The sequence below is a fragment of the Macaca thibetana genome, chromosome 18 (genome assembly GCF_024542745.1).
Source record: "Macaca thibetana thibetana isolate TM-01 chromosome 18, ASM2454274v1, whole genome shotgun sequence".
NCBI lineage: Eukaryota > Metazoa > Chordata > Mammalia > Primates > Cercopithecidae > Macaca > Macaca thibetana.
Window position 1 is genome coordinate 26,193,835 of NC_065595.1, and position 19,771 is coordinate 26,213,605.

General features: G+C 37.8%; 1 protein-coding gene across 2 annotated transcripts in view; it reads left to right on the forward strand.

Annotated features, from left to right (window-relative positions):
• Nucleotides 1-19,771, forward strand: part of MBD2 (methyl-CpG binding domain protein 2) — a 70,683-nt gene that overhangs the window by 17,557 nt on the left and 33,355 nt on the right. Inside the window, exons 2-3 of one of the 2 annotated variants that reach the window (XM_050767888.1) lie at nucleotides 2,331-2,490; nucleotides 18,262-18,399. In XM_050767888.1, coding sequence (XP_050623845.1) covers nucleotides 2,331-2,490; nucleotides 18,262-18,399 — 298 coding nt within the window. Of the gene's footprint in view, nucleotides 1-2,330; nucleotides 2,491-4,437; nucleotides 18,400-19,771 lie in introns of those variants that run through there. The other variant, XM_050767889.1, reaches the window with a different exon arrangement.

The window sequence follows — 19,771 nt, forward strand, 5'->3', positions numbered from 1 at the left end:
GTTACCTTGTTCAGTGCTAGCCTTTAATGGTGTTTGAAGTTTAAAAGTGGCATTGTTGTTTGACTCAGCAAGGAAATATATAGGAATTATTGTAATGAAAATAGAATTTCGGGTAGTAGTAGATTATTTCTGACTTGAATTGGAGAATCTCAGAAGACTTCCTAGTGGAAGTGGAGCACATTTTAGCCGGACTTGGAGGATTTAATAGCCTTTTGATAGGCAGGATGTTTCTGTGCTCATCCTTCCATCTGCAAAGACATGACTGGAAGATTCAAAGGTATATGGCATATTTTGGTGATTTAGAGTTTGGAATGTAGGCCACCAAGACTGGTGGGAAAAGAGTCTGGAAAGAAAATATAACAGATGTAAAGCTTTTGATGGCTTATTAAGGAGGTGAAGCTTTTTTGTCAACATTGAGGAACCTGAACGTTTAGAACTTGGTACTGGATGTGTGACTGAGACATGGGGGTGCTGAAGGATTGTAATGTGGCCTTCTAGCTTGGAGAATGAAGTGCTAAGTGGACAGCAGTGCTGCTGACACAGGTGTGGAGTATAGAAGATCAGGTTTTGGGGGTGGAACTGTGTTGTGTGGTGGGCAGAGATGATTCAAGTTTTGGACAATATTGCGAGTGACTTGCTGTTTTATTTTGTGATACTGAGTATTCTGGAAATCCAGGTTAGAGTTGGAGTTGAGCTTTGCTTGTGTGGGATCCCGTACTCTCTCCTCTGGTGCTTTCTTGTATTGTTCTTGTTGTTACCGGTTGTTATCTTCATCTGCCTGCTGAACTCTATACCTTGAATTGTGTTTCAGGAGTACTTAAGTCATGTGGTTGTGGAAAAAGAATGTCGATAGGATCTTCAGTTGTCTTGAAGTGTGTTGGGACAGACTATCAAAGAGTTTGTGACAAGTCAGGGGTGTATTGCTATGGATTTGACCCAGAGAGAAGTTTTCTTGTTCCAAGATAATATTTATTGCTTGATCTCTCAGCCTTTTTCCTTTTATCTTCTTATGAGTTATTTTTCTTTTATTGTGGTCACTTGGTGCAAGGTTAAGTTCTAAATGTGACACATTGACTTCTTTGAGAAGTATTCTAGAATTCTCACAATTTTCTTGTGACATACCACACTGACTTTGTTCTAGCACATTTATTTCGTTCAGAAAATTTATTAGGTGAGACTTTGGGGCATTATTCCTATAAAAAAATTTCTTACAGATTAATGCCACACAGGAAAAAATGTTTTTGGGAAAGACTAGTCCTCCATATAATTCTGGCATTTTTGTAACTTTCCAGCTTTGGCGGTATTACTTACCAGAAGTAAATTATTCTTCATGTGCTTCCCTAAGGGAGGAGTTTGGCTAACAAGACTCATGTCAGCATGGTACAAGCACATTCACAAATATTTGCTCTAGTTTTCTCATTTCAGTAGTATTAGCATTTAAATATTGTCAAGATTTAAGAATTTTTTTATTGTGAGTGTTATGAGCCCAAATATGATATAGATTCCACATATTTGTGTGTGTGTGTGTGTGTGTGTGTGTGTTTTAAACAAGGGTTGCTGACTTCAGATTAATTTGTTATCAAGTTTTTTTCTGATTATTGCTGGCATAGTTGTATATGTAATACTTGCAGGGAAAAAAAGCATTTCAAAATCAATTTGGAAAGGAAGTTTGTGAGATTGAAGACATTTTTAGTATGCCTGTTATGCTGTGCATGAAGTTTGGATTTAGGTTCTCGCAGTAGTTGCTGAGTGACCTGTGGGATAGGCTGTGGCAACATGTTATGTGTTCTAGTGGACTACCTAGGGGAGCGTTATATTAGGTGACACGTGATCTCTTCTTACAGGGAAGTTACGGAGTTCCCTGTAAAACTTTAACTTTTTTTTTTTTTTTGAGACAGAGTTTTGCTCTGGTTGTCCAGGCTAGAGTACAGTGGCACGATCTTGGCTCACTGCAACCTCTGCCTCCTGGGTTCAAACGATTCTCCTGCATCAGCTTCCCGAATAGCTGGGATTACAGGCGCCCACCACCACGCCCGGCTAATTTTTTGTATTTTTTTTTTTTTTTTTTAGCAGAGACGGCGTTTCACCATGTTGGCCAGACTGGTCTTGAACTCCTGACCTCAGGTGATCCACCCGCCTCTGCCTCCCAAAGTGCTGGGATTACAGGCATGAACCACCATGCCTAGCAGAACTTTAACATTTCTTTAAAAATATGTACAATAGAATGGGGTATCAATTGAGGGTAGAGGAAGACATGAAGAAAAGGCTTATGTAGAGACCTAGAGTAAATATTGTTGCCTTTTATTCAATTAACCTTATCTTTCTTTTAGTCCAAGTGGTAAGAAGTTCAGAAGCAAGCCTCAGTTGGCAAGGTACCTGGGAAATACTGTTGATCTCAGCAGTTTTGACTTCAGAACTGGAAAGATGATGCCTAGTAAATTACAGAAGAACAAACAGAGACTGCGAAACGATCCTCTCAATCAAAATAAGGTTGGTTAATTTACTTATCGCATGTATATGCTACTTCGAAAGCTGTCCAAAAAGTATCTCACATCATAGTCACTGGAATTTTGGTTGTCCAAATGTCCCATGCATGTCCCTGTACCCTGCCCACCCTGTCCCAGCAAGAGAGAGCATAAGTAAATTGTGCACAGTAGAAAATAGCATTTCAGTATCTCTCTAGGTCAGTGAACGTCACACTTTCTGACCCACTGGGGCTGTTTACAAAAGGTTTCTTTAGTGTTAATTGTCTGCTTTTTTTCCTTTTTCCCTCAAAATCGTTCCTGTTGTCCAAAAAGTGGCAACATTTTAATGTGGCAGGTATCTTTATCTTATAGTTTATAATTACGTATTGATTTTCAGGTTCAGGTTTTGAGAAAGGGCAGTGTTTTGTTTTTGGGTTTTTTTTGACCTTTGATGATGTTGAAGATAATGAGTTTTTGGAATAATATTCTAATACTATGTTTGGATATTTTTCCGTTAGCTCTTAGCTTTATCGAGCTGTTTGGTTGATAGTTTATTGTATAGCAATTGAAGCAAATCTCATTTGAATTACGATACAGTTTGAACATTCCAAATCTGAAAATATCTGAAATCTGAAACTCTTCTGGTCACAGGCATTTCAGATGAGGTATACTTAAGCCTGTACTAATTTAATTGTGTTAAAGAATCCAATATCTTTACAAAGAAAGCTGCTTTTTCCCTGAGGACAACTAAACCTATGTGACTATTTTTTCTTAGTTTTTCTTCCTCTAAACTTCAGGGATCTGTGTGTATGTGTATTGCTACCACCATTGTCTTCACAGTGACAGTGAAAATAGTGGAGGGAGAAGCAGGGGCTCTCTTTCTTAAGATGTGACTGATGTGTGGGACTAATGGGGCTCATGTAATCCCGTAAGTCCCAGTGGGCTCATTTTAGGAACCGTAGGCATTTTAGGCAGCGTAGTGGAGTAAGAAGGGCTTTGGACCCAGGAAGGCATGACTTGGTGAACTGGCTCTGCTACTTACTAGCTGATGCAGTCATGAGAAACTTTCTTAGACTCCAAGGGCCTTCAGTTTCTCATTTGTAAAATTAAAGAAAGAAAATTTTCCCTTCACATTGTTGTGAGGAGTAAATGGGAATTTTTTAGAACATCTAGCAAAGTAAATTTGACCCACGTTAATTCCTTTGCTTTCCACACTGCTCTTTCCGTAAGCCACCCCCTTTCCTGAGCACTAAGCCACCTCAGTGAACAGTGTTGCCTCGTGGCCAGTGTTGGAAACTTTCTGACCCAAGCTCTCTTCCCTCTTGTCATTTTACATTTTCTGAGGGGCATGGGGTCTCTGCTTCATACCTGTCTTCATTCGAAATTCAGCTTAAATTTTTGCAGTTTACAGTAATATAATTTCTAATAATTGATACAGAGGTCAAAATGCATTGTTTCTTCATAGCATAATACCTTGCATTGGTTTTCATAGGGACATTGGCAGGTCCTTTGTTTAGAGAGGCAGAGTGGAAGAGAAGGCTAAATTGCCTCTATATTCCTTAACTATGGGGTGGATTTGAGTTGGTCATTATGAAGATGTTAAGAAAGGTAAGAATAGCAGTAGACGGGGAGCCCAAGTTAGCAAAAGTTAGGATCTTGTGTGTGTATAAATCACTGTGATTTCAGCTTCAGGAAACCTTTATTCTGGGGTTACTTTGCTTCTTAAATGTACAGAGGAAAATTCAGGTTTATGTTTCTAAAATTGCCATCTTAAAACACAGTGCTGGGTACCTATGAAAGGGGCTTCAGTATTTATGAAATGAAGAGTACTTTCAGATTACTGTTCTGTACCAGAACCACAGTTTAGTTACGTTAAGTGTAATGTGCAGATTTATTTTTCTGACACTTAACGTTTCATCAAAAACCAAACACTAATTCATCTCTTCAGTTTGTGTGCACCTTTCTGCTCTAGCTGCGCTGGAACGCTCATCGTCCTGCACCATGGCATGTGCTTTCAAGACTCTGCTTGCTCATGCGCTGTTTGCTCTGCTTGGAATGTGCTTACCCCTTTCCCCTTCATCTGGTGAACTCCTACTCGTCCAAGACCCAGCTCCGTTGTCTCCATCTCTGGGAAGCCTTCCCTGCATACTCCAGGCAGAACCAATCCTTTCCTCCATAATGCTTCCCTGGTGCTTTGCCATTGTGTTTGTGACTTGTTTGTCTGCTTTAGCTAGACTGTGAGCTCCATGAGGGCAAGGACCATGCCTGTTTTTGTTTTTGTCTATGTAGCCAAAGCCTAGCACACTGTAGGTACTTAATAAATATTGCTTTATGTTTATTTGATTTACCATCCACCTCATTTCAGAAGTGTATAGTCGTAATTAATGTTTATTAAATAAATAAATATACTATACATTATTTTGGAAATGCCTTTCATTTTCATTGTTTTCTGAAGCTTTCTGCATGAATTTTTGGAGGCATGGTCTTTTTGCATGTGATTTTATTTAGATGGTCAGAAAGTGGAGCTTTGCATTTTAAAAAATAAGTTCTCTTTGAAAGTAACACCAACAACATATTAGGTAGCTCTATAAAGCAGAAAATGTATTTGTGGCTAGTTAAGTAATAACTGTATTATGTCTTTTTTATGATAGTACAGTGTAAAGAAAGCTAAGAGCTTTAAAGTAATTAATAGAAATCTGAGGTAAGAGTGGTTGTAAATCTGGCTTCAGTACATTGTTGTGTTTGTTTTGTTTTGTTTTGAGACAGAGTCTCGCTCTGTTGCCCAGGCTGGAGTGCAATGGGATGATTTTGGCTCACTGCAACCTCTGCCTCCCAAGTTCAAGCGATTCTCTCTTCCTCAGCCTCCCGAGTAGCTGGGATTACAGGCACCAACCACCACGCCCAGCTAATTTTTGTATTTTTAGTAGAGATGGGGTTTTGTAATGTTGGCCAGGCTGGTCTCGAACTCCTGACCTCAGGTGATCTACCCATCTCGGCCTCCCAAAGTGCTGGGATTACAGGCGTGAGACACCATGCCCAGCACGTTCTGTTTTTTAAACTCTTATCTTGAAAGAATTAGAGCTTTAATTGACAAAATAAACTTTGAAACAGGCTAAATTATAATTTAAGTAATTATAAGCTATGATTTTAACATATTTTCCACATCAGAGGTGAATTACTGGTGATGAATAATATCTTTAGGTATGATTGGAAAGATGTCTTTTTTTTTTTTTTTTTTTTTTTTTGAGACGGAGTCTCGCTCTGTCACCCAGGCTGGAGTGCAGTGGCACCCTCTCGTTCACTGCAAGCTCTGCCTCCCAGGTTCATGCCATTCTCCTGCCTCAGCCTTCCGAGTAGCTGGGAATACAGGTGCCCGCCACCACGCCTGGCTAATTTTTTGTATTTTTAGTAGAGACAGGGTTTCACCGTGTTAGCCAGGATGGTCTCCATTCCTGACCTCGTGATCCGCCTGCCTTGACCTGCCAAAGTGCTGGGATTACAGGTGTGAGCCACTGCGCCCGGCCAGAAAGATATCTTTTTAAGAACTCTGCAGAGTGGTTTTAAATTCTTTTAGGATGGGAGAGTAGGGTGAAGGGGGCATTGTTTTTAGTCTCTACTACAATTTTTGCAGTACCTATTTCAGATATCTCAAACTCAATCTTAACCTTACCCTGAAAATCGATTCCATTCTTGATTACATTATATCTTATTGATTTTCTTGACTGCCATAATTATTTCCAACCACCACCTCCATCTCTTCACCTGACATTGTTGAAATATCAAGAAGGTTACTGAAGATACTCCATTAGGTTAATGGAAAAAGACTAGAGAAAGATTTGGAAGTCATCGGCACAGTTTGTATTTGAAGTCATGAGCAGGTTTCTCAGACCTTAAAGGGAAAAGTTACAGAGCAGCATATCCAGGGGAACATTCTGTGATGACGGGACTCTTTTCAGCCACAGGTGACTGTTGAGTGCTTGACATGTGGCTAGTCTGACTGAATAACTCAATTTTTAGTTTTACTTTAAAATTAAATAGCCGGATGTACCTAGTCAGTGTCAAACAGCACGGCTCCAGAGCTTTGCCTCTCAATATGCAAACAAAAACCAAACCTTTGCTTCAAAAGCTAAATATTGTTTAGGCATTTATGTTTGGTTTTTCAAAGAGGAGATGTTGCGGGGTTTCATAGATGTGACTGTCAACATTTTTAGCAGGGAACTGGGAGGAGAGGCAAGATGATATTAAAATTTAATTGGAGACACTCTAGGATAAAGAAGAATACAGTGATTCTAAGTGTAAGAATACAGTGATTCTAAGTGCAAGATATGTTTAGAGAACTTCAAGTAGCTTGGTTTGTCACTGGAAGTTTATTTTAGTGTTTTAGATGTATAAACATACTGAATTTGTGTTTCTAGGTCTTAACATCAAATGTTTTATAAATTAAATCTACAAAACTAATAAAATTCAATTCCCTAACATTAATTTAATGTGACATATGACATATTTTATAAATTGCTTACAATATGAATATGGTATGGAACAAATTATTTTTTATTTTGCTTGACAATACTACAGGTATCTTGGAAAGGCTCAGTTTTTTCATCACATTTCTCTATTCACCCAAATTGGATACATTTGAAAATAAAGAACATCATATTCTCTTGAGTGGAATCAGTTGTGTGTTAAGTCTGCCATTATTTATTTCTCATGAATGATCTTGGTTTAAGGTGGTAGTATGTTATTGTGAGTATAAACACATACTTGGATAGGTATATGGCTGTATGCTAGGTTTTCAGTCACATGATCTAGAAAGTACTTGTTTTAATTATCCTCAACAATAATAAAACATTTTGTGGAGAGCTCATCTATCTTGGTGGCAATTTCTGTGTAGTTTGAGAAACTTAGTGGTGATGATAAGAATCAGATTTGGGTATATAGAATGGGGCACAGTATGGAGACTGGATTTGGGAAGGGATGAAACTAGAAGTAGGGAGAATAGTTGGGCTGTTGAAGTCTAGAAAAATAAAGATGGCCTGAATTAATCCTGTGGCAGAAAGTATGGAAAGGTGAGACTTGAGAAATTAGATAGAAGTACCTGATGGTTACAGAAAGAATTGATGCATGCAACAATTCTGGCTTTGGTCACTTGGGGCAGGGAGTCAGGGGATAGGGGAATAAGGGCAAGTTTTGGGGGTGGAGTGGGGAAGATCGAGTTAAAATAGTTTTGTTTCTTGGACTTCCAAAATGATCTTGGAGACCCCCAGGAATTCTCAGATCACACTTTGAAAACTCCTTTGACAGTGTTTTTGTCATTGATAATGCCCAAAATAAGGACAAACGAAGTGTATCTTGTCACTCTGTAGGCCCATGGATTAAATGAATAAATGAATCTTGTAGAGAGTAAGAGGACCTTCCAGAAAAGAAATAGGAGAATCAAGAGAATGTAGTGTTACAACAGCCTGGAAAACAAGACTTTTGTTAGAGATCAGGGAGGATAAAGACTTGTCTAGCCATTGGATTTCTAAATTATGAAGCAACTGGTGACTTTACATTACCAGTTTCAATGGATAGAAAGAATAAGTCCTATTTAGAATTCCAGAAAGTTTCTGGGAAATGGGAGACTAGAAAAACAATGTGCCTGTTCTTTCAGATGTTTTAAAATTTTATTATTTGGTTAAGTGATTTGGGCACATAGTGAAAAGGATACTCAGTGAAAAATGTCTCCCTCTCTCCTGTCTTTCAGTCCCAGTCCTCTTCTTTAGAGGAAACTTGTTAATGAGGCTTTTTGTATGTCTGGCTAGAGCTTATATGCATTTATGAACATGTACACATACGTGCATTTTTACCCCTTTCCACAAAAATGGTTGGACTACTGTCAAACTTGAATGAGAAGTGGAAGAGAGAAGACAATATTCAGAAGAGAATGCATGATCAGAGAATGTTATGGTTATTTTTCCTTTAAAGGTTTAAAGAGGTCAGCTTGGAAGGAACCAGTAGGCAGAGAGGTTGCTAATCTGGGTGACCATGCCTCAGAAAGACCTCCAGGAACCTTTGAATCGTGTGCAATTTTTGTGTGTGTACATTTTATTGTTGAGACAGGGTCTCACTTTCTTGCCCAGGGGGAAGTGCAGTGGTGCGATCACAGCTCACTCAGCCTTGACCTCCTGGGCTCAGGTGATCCTCCTATCTCAGCCTCCTGAGTAGCTGGGACTACAGGCGCAGGCCACCACTCCTGGCTAACGTTTTGTGTTTTTTGTGGTGACAGGATTTCACCATGTTGCATAGGCTGGTCTCAAACTCCTGAGCTCAAGTGATCCACCTGCCTTGGCTTCCAAAGTGCTGGGATTACAGGCGTGAGCCACAGCATCCAGCCTTGTGTACATTTCTCCAAGAGAGAGCTTATTTTCCTCAAATTCTCAATGGAATCTGTAACTGAAAACCACTTTTTTAAAAGCAGGAGAAGGAGCTTGGCAGAAGATGTGAGGGAGTAGGTGAAGAGCCAGGTCACTTGCTGCAGCTCAGAATAGGCATTTGTTTGACTATGGATTTTGCAGTTATTGAAGTAATGCCGTACTGGACTGACTTATTTCTGCCTGAGGTACTTCATGGCCAGTTAATTACAATCAGAGCCCTGTGATAGGACCCTTCTGATGACCAGCTCCTGGTAGGGCCTATAGTGTGGTAAGAACTGCCTCTTGGCTTCTACCTTCCTAGGATTCCTCCATCCTAACCGAAAACAAAGACTTCATTTATTCCACCAACATTCCTGACCTATGGAGAAAGTAAAATTGTTGCCAAAGATACTGATATCCTGTTTGTCAGTTATTAAAGTCTTGCTCAACGGAGTGTTTTCTGGTCTCTGTAGATAAAGTTGGGGACAGGGAAGGGGAATGAATAGGTCGTAGGTGATAAGTCTAGCATTTCTAGGCCCTAAAGTCCCTCCAAGGGATAAGTGCGGGCCACTGTTGAATACAGGTTTCTACTAATTGGATGCTGAAATCAAAAGTGGAATTGAGGAGCAAGTAGCTGTTGTAGGATGATGCTGCTGCTGCTGATGATGATAATGATGATGCTCTAGACACGTGCCCGTGGAGATAGAAGTGGACAGATTCTAAATCTCTTTTGAAAATAGAATTGACTGGTTTTGCTGATGAGTTGTGTATAGAGCATAACAGAAAAAGAGTACTTAAGGGTGAGTTCTTGGTTTTTAGATTAAGTGAGTAGACAGAGGTGCCATTTACTGAGGTCACTTTAGGGAAATAATTTATGTGAGTAAATAAAATCAATTTTAAATATTCAACATTTGAGGTGCTATACAAAAACCAGAAGGAGAAGCTTTCCCCATGGAGGGAGTAGCCAGTATAAATTCTCTAAGGAAGGATGCACTCATCATGTGAAGACAAAAAGGCCAGGTTTGCTGGAGCTTAGTGAGTGGAGGAGTATTACTAGGTGAGGTTAAAGCAGGCAAGCCTGGTAATAGGGCTGTGCCAGCCAGCATAAGGAATAGTATAGAATGCTGTCTGAGGGTTTTATGTAGGGAGAAGTATGACTGCTTTGACTGTGTATGGAAAACAGAGTTACAGAAGTGAAAGTCGGAGACCGGTTAGGAAGCTGTTGTATTTGTCCAGGTGGGGATGATGGTGACTTGGACAGTACTGGTTTAATGAATGAATAAAGGAAGAAAGGGTAACATGTAGCAAAAGACCGTAGAACTAATTCATGTTCTCTTGTTCAAAGAGCTAATTTTTCTCAAATACAGAAATATTTTTAGTGAGTGAATACATAAAGGATATTTAGCTGATATTCTTTACCTAATGAAGATAATCAGGTTATTAGCTATTAATAATAGTACTGTTCCATCCTTTTGGCTAATTTGAGTCATGTAGATATTGATTGGATAGAGATTGCTAGGAAGCAAAGAGTGAACAAAAGAATGTTAGCCATGTTAGCAAATGGGCTTGCTGATGAGAATGATTTGTTCAGTATGATACCAGCTTTATTATATTATAAACTAGTGCTTCAAATGTGTCTGAGTGTGATAGAACTTTTTGAGAGGGCCTGGACTTGGCTATAGTGATAATCATGAAGGTAGATTCGGAAACAGAGTTTTCCATGATATGGCTTTAACAAGCTTTGTTTAGTATGCCCAGGTGTTAACAAAACTTTTGTAGGTCCTGAAGAGTTAAGCTAACTTGTAGGCTCCAGGTTGGCAATAGAATTAAGCCCTACAGAAAACCATTTGTGTCACTATTTCCATAGTTCTCCCAGTATGTGTACATAGCTAATGCCAACTGAGAAGTAAAGGAGATGATTAATTCCATATAATAACTGTCTGAGTTTGAGTAGGACTGTTCTAGGATATCTGGTTGAAACTCTCTGGCATTTTTGGTGATGTCTGTTAATGATCTTACATTAACTAAAGCTCCAGTAAGTTATTTTTCAAGCAGAACTCTTCAAAACTTGTTTCATTGATGAGTTGTAATCATCCTTCTGTGAACAGGTGTAGTCCTTTTTAATGAGCTCAAAGTATAGTCCATCCATCCTATTAATATTTTAATATGCCATTGATCTCCTTTAAAAAAATCTTGTTCCCCACATAGGATATTAGATTAAGTAGATTTTCTGCATAAACATCATGGGTACCAGATAATTTTTTCTTTACTTTTTGTAAAAACCTATGAAATTGCATAAATTAGTGAATATACTAGAAACCACTAAATTGTACATTTTAAAATGATGAGTTTTATGGTATGTGAATTATATTAAAAACTTATGAAGAATTGTAAGGCACTTTCCATTGTTGGCATTTGATTTTGTGGAAAGACATTCACTATGGACTACTGTATATATTCTCGAGCAAATCTCCAATTACTTTTTGAGAATAGCCTTGATTTGACCTAAAGGTATCACTCAGGCACACCTTTGTTTGAACCAGGGGATACCTTTATTTCTGGGAAAACTTTAACAGGTTAAATTTCTAAATTTTAATAGCATGTTCAATAACCTGTTTAGGTTAAAGAAATAACTGCTATTTATTTAGAATTTGTACCAACATGACTATATTATAAACTATAAACTTGTTTTATTAAAGGCTGAATTTTTTTCTTTTTTTAAATGACTATATATAGATGGTCCAGTCAGTGCCTGGCACATAGTAGGCACTCAATATTTGTTCAATGATCAACTGAATGAAAGCTGCATTTGTAGCAGCAGCAGCATAACATGCATTATCTCATTTGATTTTTATAAGAATCTTATGCAGTAGCTATTATTATTCTCATTTACAGATGAGGAAACCGACCTTAGAGATACAGTCTTTGCTTCTCAAATTGGAGTATCTTTTGGGGGAGTGTGTGCGTGTATGCAAAAACCACAGAATTAAAATGACACTTGAATAATACTTGGAAGTGTCAGTTTTATTTGAACATTTTGGGTAGGTAGAGCAACATTTTTACCTTAAACATGGCTAATGTTTAAGGTAAAGTGCAAAATTTGTGTGAATTTTAAAGATAAAATGAGCTAGACTTGTACCCTAGAATATGTACAATTTGAACTGTCATAAAGCTTTATTTCAAAGTCATACTGAAAAAAAGTGGTATTTACAATATTGTATAGTATAAGTCCCTGGTGTTCAAACTATGCTGTGTGGAGGCTTTACATGATATTCATAGACGTCGATGGCTTTAAAGGAATCCATTTTGATATCTTTAAATTCCATGTACACTGTTTCCTTCAATTGATCTGAGAATGTAACCTGTGATAGAAGTACACATTATTTTTTCTGTAATTCTCCTTTATAGTCAACCTCCCATTTTACAGAACAGCATACTTCTCACTTGTATGCAATATTACCATGGTACAAAATGTTTGATATCATAAAGGGACAGTATGAGATACTGGATTGAGAACACGAATGACTCAGGAACAGTCAGTTCTTTCCACAAGTACAATTATTTGCTTTTAACAAAATTTAGAGGACTTTATGTAGATGTTGACTGATTTTTTAATTTTTTTGATGGTTCACTGTTACATTCTATCATGTAACTCAAAAGGAGTTCAGAGAATTTGAATGACTTGGAATAAAATTCATTCTATCTACTCATTTATGTGAACAACATTTCTCAGTGCTACATTTATGAAAAAGGGACACTAGGAATAGAATTGATGCTATAGCTTGTCCCATTCTAGCAATTAGTAATACACACTTGAGAATATAAAATTGTTTAAAAAATTATTTTCATTAAGCTACATATATATATATATATACACAATAAATTTCTATATATATAATTATGTACTAAAAATTGTAATACTTTATTTTGGTCACATATATACTAATAATTGTAATAAACCAGAAGAAATTTGTTGTTTTATCACTAAGAGCTTTATGGTCACAGAAAGTGAAATAATTTCATGATATATAAATGATCAGTGAAAGATTATCAAGTTTAAAATAGGAAATAACTTTGGAAATGGAATTATTCAAAGAGCAAAGGGAATGAAAATTTATAACCATTGAAGAGTTTGTTCATATATCAATAGGTAATGGTGGGTACATTTAGATTCTGTTAGATGTAACAGTGCATTATTAAAGTATTAGCATTTAAATTACTTCTGGTAAGTGCATCCTTCGCAACTGATTACATTAAAATATGAAATATTCTTGCTGACTTTAAAATGCAGGTGGGGTATATATATTTTCAAATTTCTCATAAGGGGCAGAAATACAAAATTTTTTGACAACCACTGGCTTATGATACATGTTCTTCATATGCCTCTTTATTCTCTTGTATCCTTAATCACGTGAGATCACTGGAAGATTATACAATAATTAGGCCCTAGGTGCCAATAATTAGGCACCTTTACTGAGTTGTCCTTTAAGTCTTATGTTCTTGGTTTTTATGGAAAGTCACTAAAAAAGAAAAAAACATTTGAAATCTGCTTAATATTTGTTGTGAAGTTTAGTGCCTTTATCCATTTTCTTCTAGAGTTAATACCTGGACATTTTTTGTTTTCCTCATTACTTGGTATGCGTCCTCCTTTCTGACCATGATATCTGTGTAATTGAATGTTTCTCTCTCTGCCCAGGCCCCTTGAAAATTCAGATCCACATTTGATGCTCAGCTCTAGTATCACTACTGATCTTTTCAAACAGATATCTGTTTTTTCCTTGTCCTTGATTTTCTGTTTTTAAAAATTAATTTTTGTATATTTTGTCCTTTGGGAATGTACAAATGATATATCTCAGATACTTACTGGAAAGAGGAAGTAAAATTTTTAAAAATAAAGATTTATTTTATGTTCCTCCCTGCAACTAGGGGGATAAAATAGATCCTCAAGAACAATACTTTCAGCCTAATATACACATTATAAAATTTATTACATTTTGATTTGAGGACTAGTCTGTACATAGATTTTTCAAAAGTTGGAAACTTAGTTCTGATATTAGAATGTGTTTGCCAGTTTAATTTTGTAACAAAGAATTTCCGCTTCACTTTTTCTTATATTGAAGTTATAAGAAGATTGCGTATACATAAAAGCTTTAATCTTGTCCCATAAAAAAGTGTCTGGCTTTTAACTCCAAAGTTGATGGTAGATTGGTCCTTTAGATTCTAAACTAAACTGTAGAAAAAGACACACAACTGGGCATAAATTAATAGTGACTCAGGGCAGTCCTCAGGATAGAGGTAATAGAATTGACGGTTTCTGGGAAAACTAGTTAGTCCAGCTTTACAGATTACTCAGCTTCATGTGATACTGTTTTAGAAAACCAAATTAAAGACATTCTTTCTGTTGTCAGAGCTTCTAGGCCAGTTAAAAGGAGAAAAAATCCTAAAAACCAAAATAAGATTGAGTGAAGAATAATGCAGCATATTTTGAATAATGTCTCATTCTGTACCAGTGGGGAATGAACTGTCTCATTAGACAATGGAAGTTAGTTGTATATCTTAAGTATTTTAGCCAGGCTTTTCTTTTAATTTTTTTTTTATTGCACAGAAACATAAGTGAATGGAAAAACGCCCATCTTACCAGTATAGCATCAATAGCATCAATAGTTTGACATATTCCATGCTTCCTTCCAGTCTTCATGGATTCAGGATTCATAGTTTAAAACAGTTTAGAGTAGTTCCTGCTGCCTCCAGTCATCCTTGGTAACAATGAGAATCTCACAGGTTTGAATATGTTTACTCATGCAGACAGTTGCAAATACTTCTGTGTGTCTACTGAGTAGACACGTGATGCCACCTTTGTTCTAATACCAGCAGAGTATATCATTCTTTATTAAGAACAAAGTCCAGGCGCAGTGGCTCACATCTGTAATCCCAGCACTTTGGGAGGCTCAGGCAAGCAGATCATGAGGTCAAGAGATCAAGACCATGCTGGCCAACATGGTGAAACCCTGTCTCTACTAAAAATACAAAAATTAGCTGGGTGTGGTGGTGCATACCTGTAGTCCCAGCTACTCAGGAGGCTGAGGCAGGAGAATCGCTTGAACCCAGGAGGTGGAGGTTGCAGTGAGCCAAGATCGCGCCACCGCACTCCAGCCTGGCGACAGAGCGAGACTCCATCTCAAAAACAAAAACATTAAAAGCCAAACAAGGTATCATTTAGTGATACATATTGATTATACCTAATTAGTGACAAGAAGCTCCCTCTAAACATTTATGTGTGAAGCTGCTTAAGGACTGAATATTGCCTGTTGTCATTAATAGGTTGGATGACTTCATTTAGGGCCTCCAAATGGTCTAGATGTCATATATCAGAGGTGTTCAAACTTTCTTTGCATCACAGAATGACCAGGAGAGTATTTAAAATGCATACTCCTGAGCCTCACACTTTGTAGAGTTGGCAACCTAAGTGGTTACTTTGCAGCTTGTCAGCCAAATTTGCACATTTTATATATTTTTTGACAATCCATAAAGATAAAGCTAAATACCTTAGAAATAATACTGTTAGAGTCATGTAAGATGAGTATATCTTTTAAAGGTAAGCAGAGACACTGTGGGAAAAACGAGATAAAGGAATGACAGGATTGCCCAATATAAACAGAGAGGAGGGCTGTGTTGTGTGGGGAGGTGTAGAGGTGAGGACACATTTAATAGTGGATCTAAAGAATACTGTAATTGTAATAGTTGTCAGATTATTGTGAGGCTTATCTTTCTAGGCATGCTGATGTTCTTCAAGTAGAGGTCACAAACTCAGTGCCTATAGGGCCCAGACAGGTAATGCAAATATGAGTTGTTGAGGAATGTTGCAACAGGAGACCCTGAGGCCACTACTGGAGAGCCATTTCTAACCAGTCACAGCCTATTGTTGCCAAACCAAGTCCAGTATTTCTAGATCTTTCAGTTTTTAAGAGAAGCTAGAATTCTGGATTTTATATGAAAACTCTAGATTTTTAGGTGCTGACTTAATTTATTAAAGGCACTAAAAAATGAACACTCATCTCTGGGTTGGACTTGATCCACCTGTGATCAAGTTGCAATCTTTGTTGTAGAGCTGTGCTTCTCCAGGTGTGGTCCCGGGCATAGCAGCATCAATAACACCTGAGACCTTAATAGAAATGCAAAGTCCTAGGCCTTATCTCGGACCTGCCGAAAGCCCAGTGCCAGGGGTGAGACTCAGTCATCTGTGTTTTAACAAGCCCTCTGGGTGATTCTGATGCATGCTCAGGTTTGAGAACCCCTGTTTTGGAGCATGGAAGTTGACACTACAGTTTCTATGTGGGGTAGTAGTTCATCAAATATCCTGTAAATATCAAAAATATATCAGCTGTATTTTGTTTTCAGGTATATGTAACTTCATCTTTTTTCCCAGAATCTCAGAAAACACAATAATTGTGTTTTCTCCCTTTTCTTTCTTGTTAAGAATATTGCAAATTAACTTAATAGCAATTCTGGTCACATTTTGACCTCATTGGAACACATCTTAGATTTTATTGATTGATTGATTAAAACTAGGTAAATAAGTTATGTGGCTTTACGAAGCTTCAGTGTTAAGTCTCCTTTAAAAGTATTAAATATAATATTCAGTAAGTCCTCACTTAATGTTGTTGATAGGTTCTCGGAAACTGACTTTTAGCCATATGATTTGTAATGAAACATATTTACTCTAGGCTAATTGATATAAACAAAAATTAAGTTCCTGTGGCATATTTCTGGTCACAAAACATCCCAAACTTCTAAATAAAGACCAAAACACTTCTAATGATAAACACTGAAATTAATGTGAGCTCTCCACACATTTAAGAAAGATTAATATAAACAAGATTATTATTCACCCACTGATTCCAGTTCAGGGTCGTGGGTGGCCAGAGCCTCTCCCAGCAACTCAGGGTACCAGGCGGGGACCCCACCCTGGACAGGACCCCTTCCCATCACAGGTTGCACTCACGCTTGCTCAGGCTGGGACCATATGGATGCACCACTGAACCTAAAGTGCACTCATCTTTGGGATGTGGGAGGAAACAGGAGTACACAGAGAAAACCCAAACAGACCTGGGGAGAACATGCCAACGTCACACAGATGGGCTTAGGCTGGGAAAGGATTATTTTTTTCTCATCATTGTTATAACAAAATGACACTGAACAAAACGACATTATTCAAAGACCTACTGTATATTAAAAATAAGGAACACATCACATTTTTCTAAATTGAGTTCTGTTTGCTGGAATTAGAACTACCATCTCTACTTACCTATTTTTATATAAAAGAGGTTAATTTATGTGGTTTTATGTAAGTCTGGCCTCCTAATTGCTGATCAGGTTGTTTATATTTTAATGCCCAAGTATGCCAATATTTCCCTCCATTCTCAGAATGTAGAAATGGTTGCTATCCTGATTGTTATCCTTAAAGTTCTTGGCCAGGTGTGGTGGCTCACACCTGTAATCCCAGCACTTTGGGAGTCTGAGGACTGCAGATTGTTTGAGTCCAGGAGTTTGAGATCAGCCTGGCAATGTAGGGAGACCCCATCTCTACAAAAAAAAAAAACAAAAACAGCCTGGTGTGCGGTGGCACGTGCCTATAGTCCCATCTACTCGGGAGGCTGAGGTGGGAGGATTGCTTGAGCCCAAGAAGTCGAGGCTGCCGTGAGCCATGATCATGCCACTGGGCGCCAGTCTGGGCAACAGAGTGAGACGCTGTCCCTAAACAAACAAACAAAACCCCAAGTTCTTTTTTTTTTTTTTTTTGTATAAACCAACCTTAAACATATTTGTTCATTTAAAGTCACTAGTACCTTGCTAATCAGATACGAAATTTATGGAGAGAATTTTCTTACACTTAAAAGTATACAAAAAGCTAGCCAGGCGCGGTGGCTCATGCCTGTAATCCCAGTGCTTTGGGAGGCCGAGGCGGGCAGATCACGAGGTCAGGAGATCAAGACCATCTGGCTGACACGGTGAAACCCCGTCTCTACTAAAAATACAAAAAATTAGCTGGGCGTGGTGGCGGGCGCCTGTACTTCCAGCTACTCGGGAGGCTGAGGCAGGAGAATGGTGTAAGTAAACCCGGGAGGTGGAGCTCGCAGTGAGCCGCACTCCAGCATGAGCGACAGAGCGAGATTCCGTCTCAAAAGAAAAAAAAAAAGTATACAAAAAGTTTTTCATTTATTTTGAGGAAACTTCGTGCATGTGTGACGTATTAGGTGCTTCAAATGTACTTTAGAGTATTTAAAATGCTGCGATAGACTGAGAAGTTTGGAATAATTTGATTTAAAGTAATAGATATTGAATTTGTAAGAAGTCATCTGCTTGTGTTTATATAATTTTAAATAAAAATAAATTTATGTTCACAGGGTAAACCGGACTTGAATACAACATTGCCAATTAGACAAACAGCATCAATTTTCAAACAACCGGTAACCAAAGTCACAAATCATCCTAGTAATAAAGTGAAATCAGACCCTCAACGAATGAATGAACAGCCACGTCAGGTAAGGATCTAATTCTTTCTCCAATCTTATTTTTCAGAAAAATGCTGGTATTTTTACCAGACATAATTCAAATAAATTCTGGCTAAAATGGAGTGTATTTGGAAAGAAAATTGTTTTATGTCCTAGGCTATTACATGAATGCTGTAGTATGCAAAATTTAGGTAAAATATTTTTAAGAAAATATTTAATAAGTCAATTAAGAATGAATCTAATTCATAATATGGACTAAATTTTTATGCTTTTCGTGTGGTAATATACATCAGACTTGGTTCTGCTAATCTTAGTTTTTTAAAGATTATCTTTCCAAGGATAATATTTCATAGAAGAATGAAGCATGTAGTTCGTGTTGCTTAGTTTAAAAATATTTTCTATTATTTGGAAGCTAAGACTACTTTTTATTCTGATTTCTTATTTTGTGAAATCTGTCCCACCCCTTTTGAAAAACAGAATTAGATAAACTTTGTCAATCTGGTATATTGTCCTGTGACTTCCATTTTTGTACAAATTCAATTTATTTTTCTCTTTCTTTATTGCTTCAAGCTGTATTCCACTAGAATCTTTTCTTAGAAAAAAAGCATTACCTGAAAGGCCTCCCTGCAGCCTATTAATGCCATATAGCCCGGGGAGGGAGACTGGACAAAATGCTTAAACCTTCCACGTAACCTTGCTTATTCACTCCCTAAATGTGGTCAAAAAGCCTAGGTAGTTCATGAATTTTTAGTAGCAATTGGGGTGAGGGAGTGGAGGGAGAAACATCTGTGCGTTTTTTTCTCTCCTTTCTCTGCCTCCTCCCACCTGAGTCCAGCTAAGGATTAGAAACACTGATTTACCTACGACGGTTATCTTTTGCTCTCGTATTCCCCTTTTAGATGTCTCACTCCACCTTTTCATTTGAATTTTGTTTTTCACTAGTCCTTCAAGTGTCTCATCTCCAGACTTCATAAAGGATTGGGCCAAAACTTTCAGACAGTTGCTCTAGAAGAAACTACATAAAGAAATTCAGTTCCCACATCCTCTGTAGTGTTTTTTCCTCTTCAGGTGAGCCAGGAAAACAGAAGATATTTGGAGCCACATTGGATCAGCATCTTGCTATAGATGTCTCAAGATTTGAAGTTCTAAACTTGCTTTACTGTTGGTCCCCAAGAGATTCAACAGGGGCCATGTAAGTGTATCACATCCAACATAAAAGATGCGTACCTGCATGTGCCTTTAGCCTCTTGTCACCACTTAGGTTTTCTTTGGGCCATTCAGCTTTCTGTGTGAGGCTTTTCCCTTCTGTTTTACTACCACACCCAGTGATAGTCACAAAACCACAGGAAGTTGCAGTATATTCATTACAACAGGGAAGGAATTCTGGCATTCTGAACTTTGT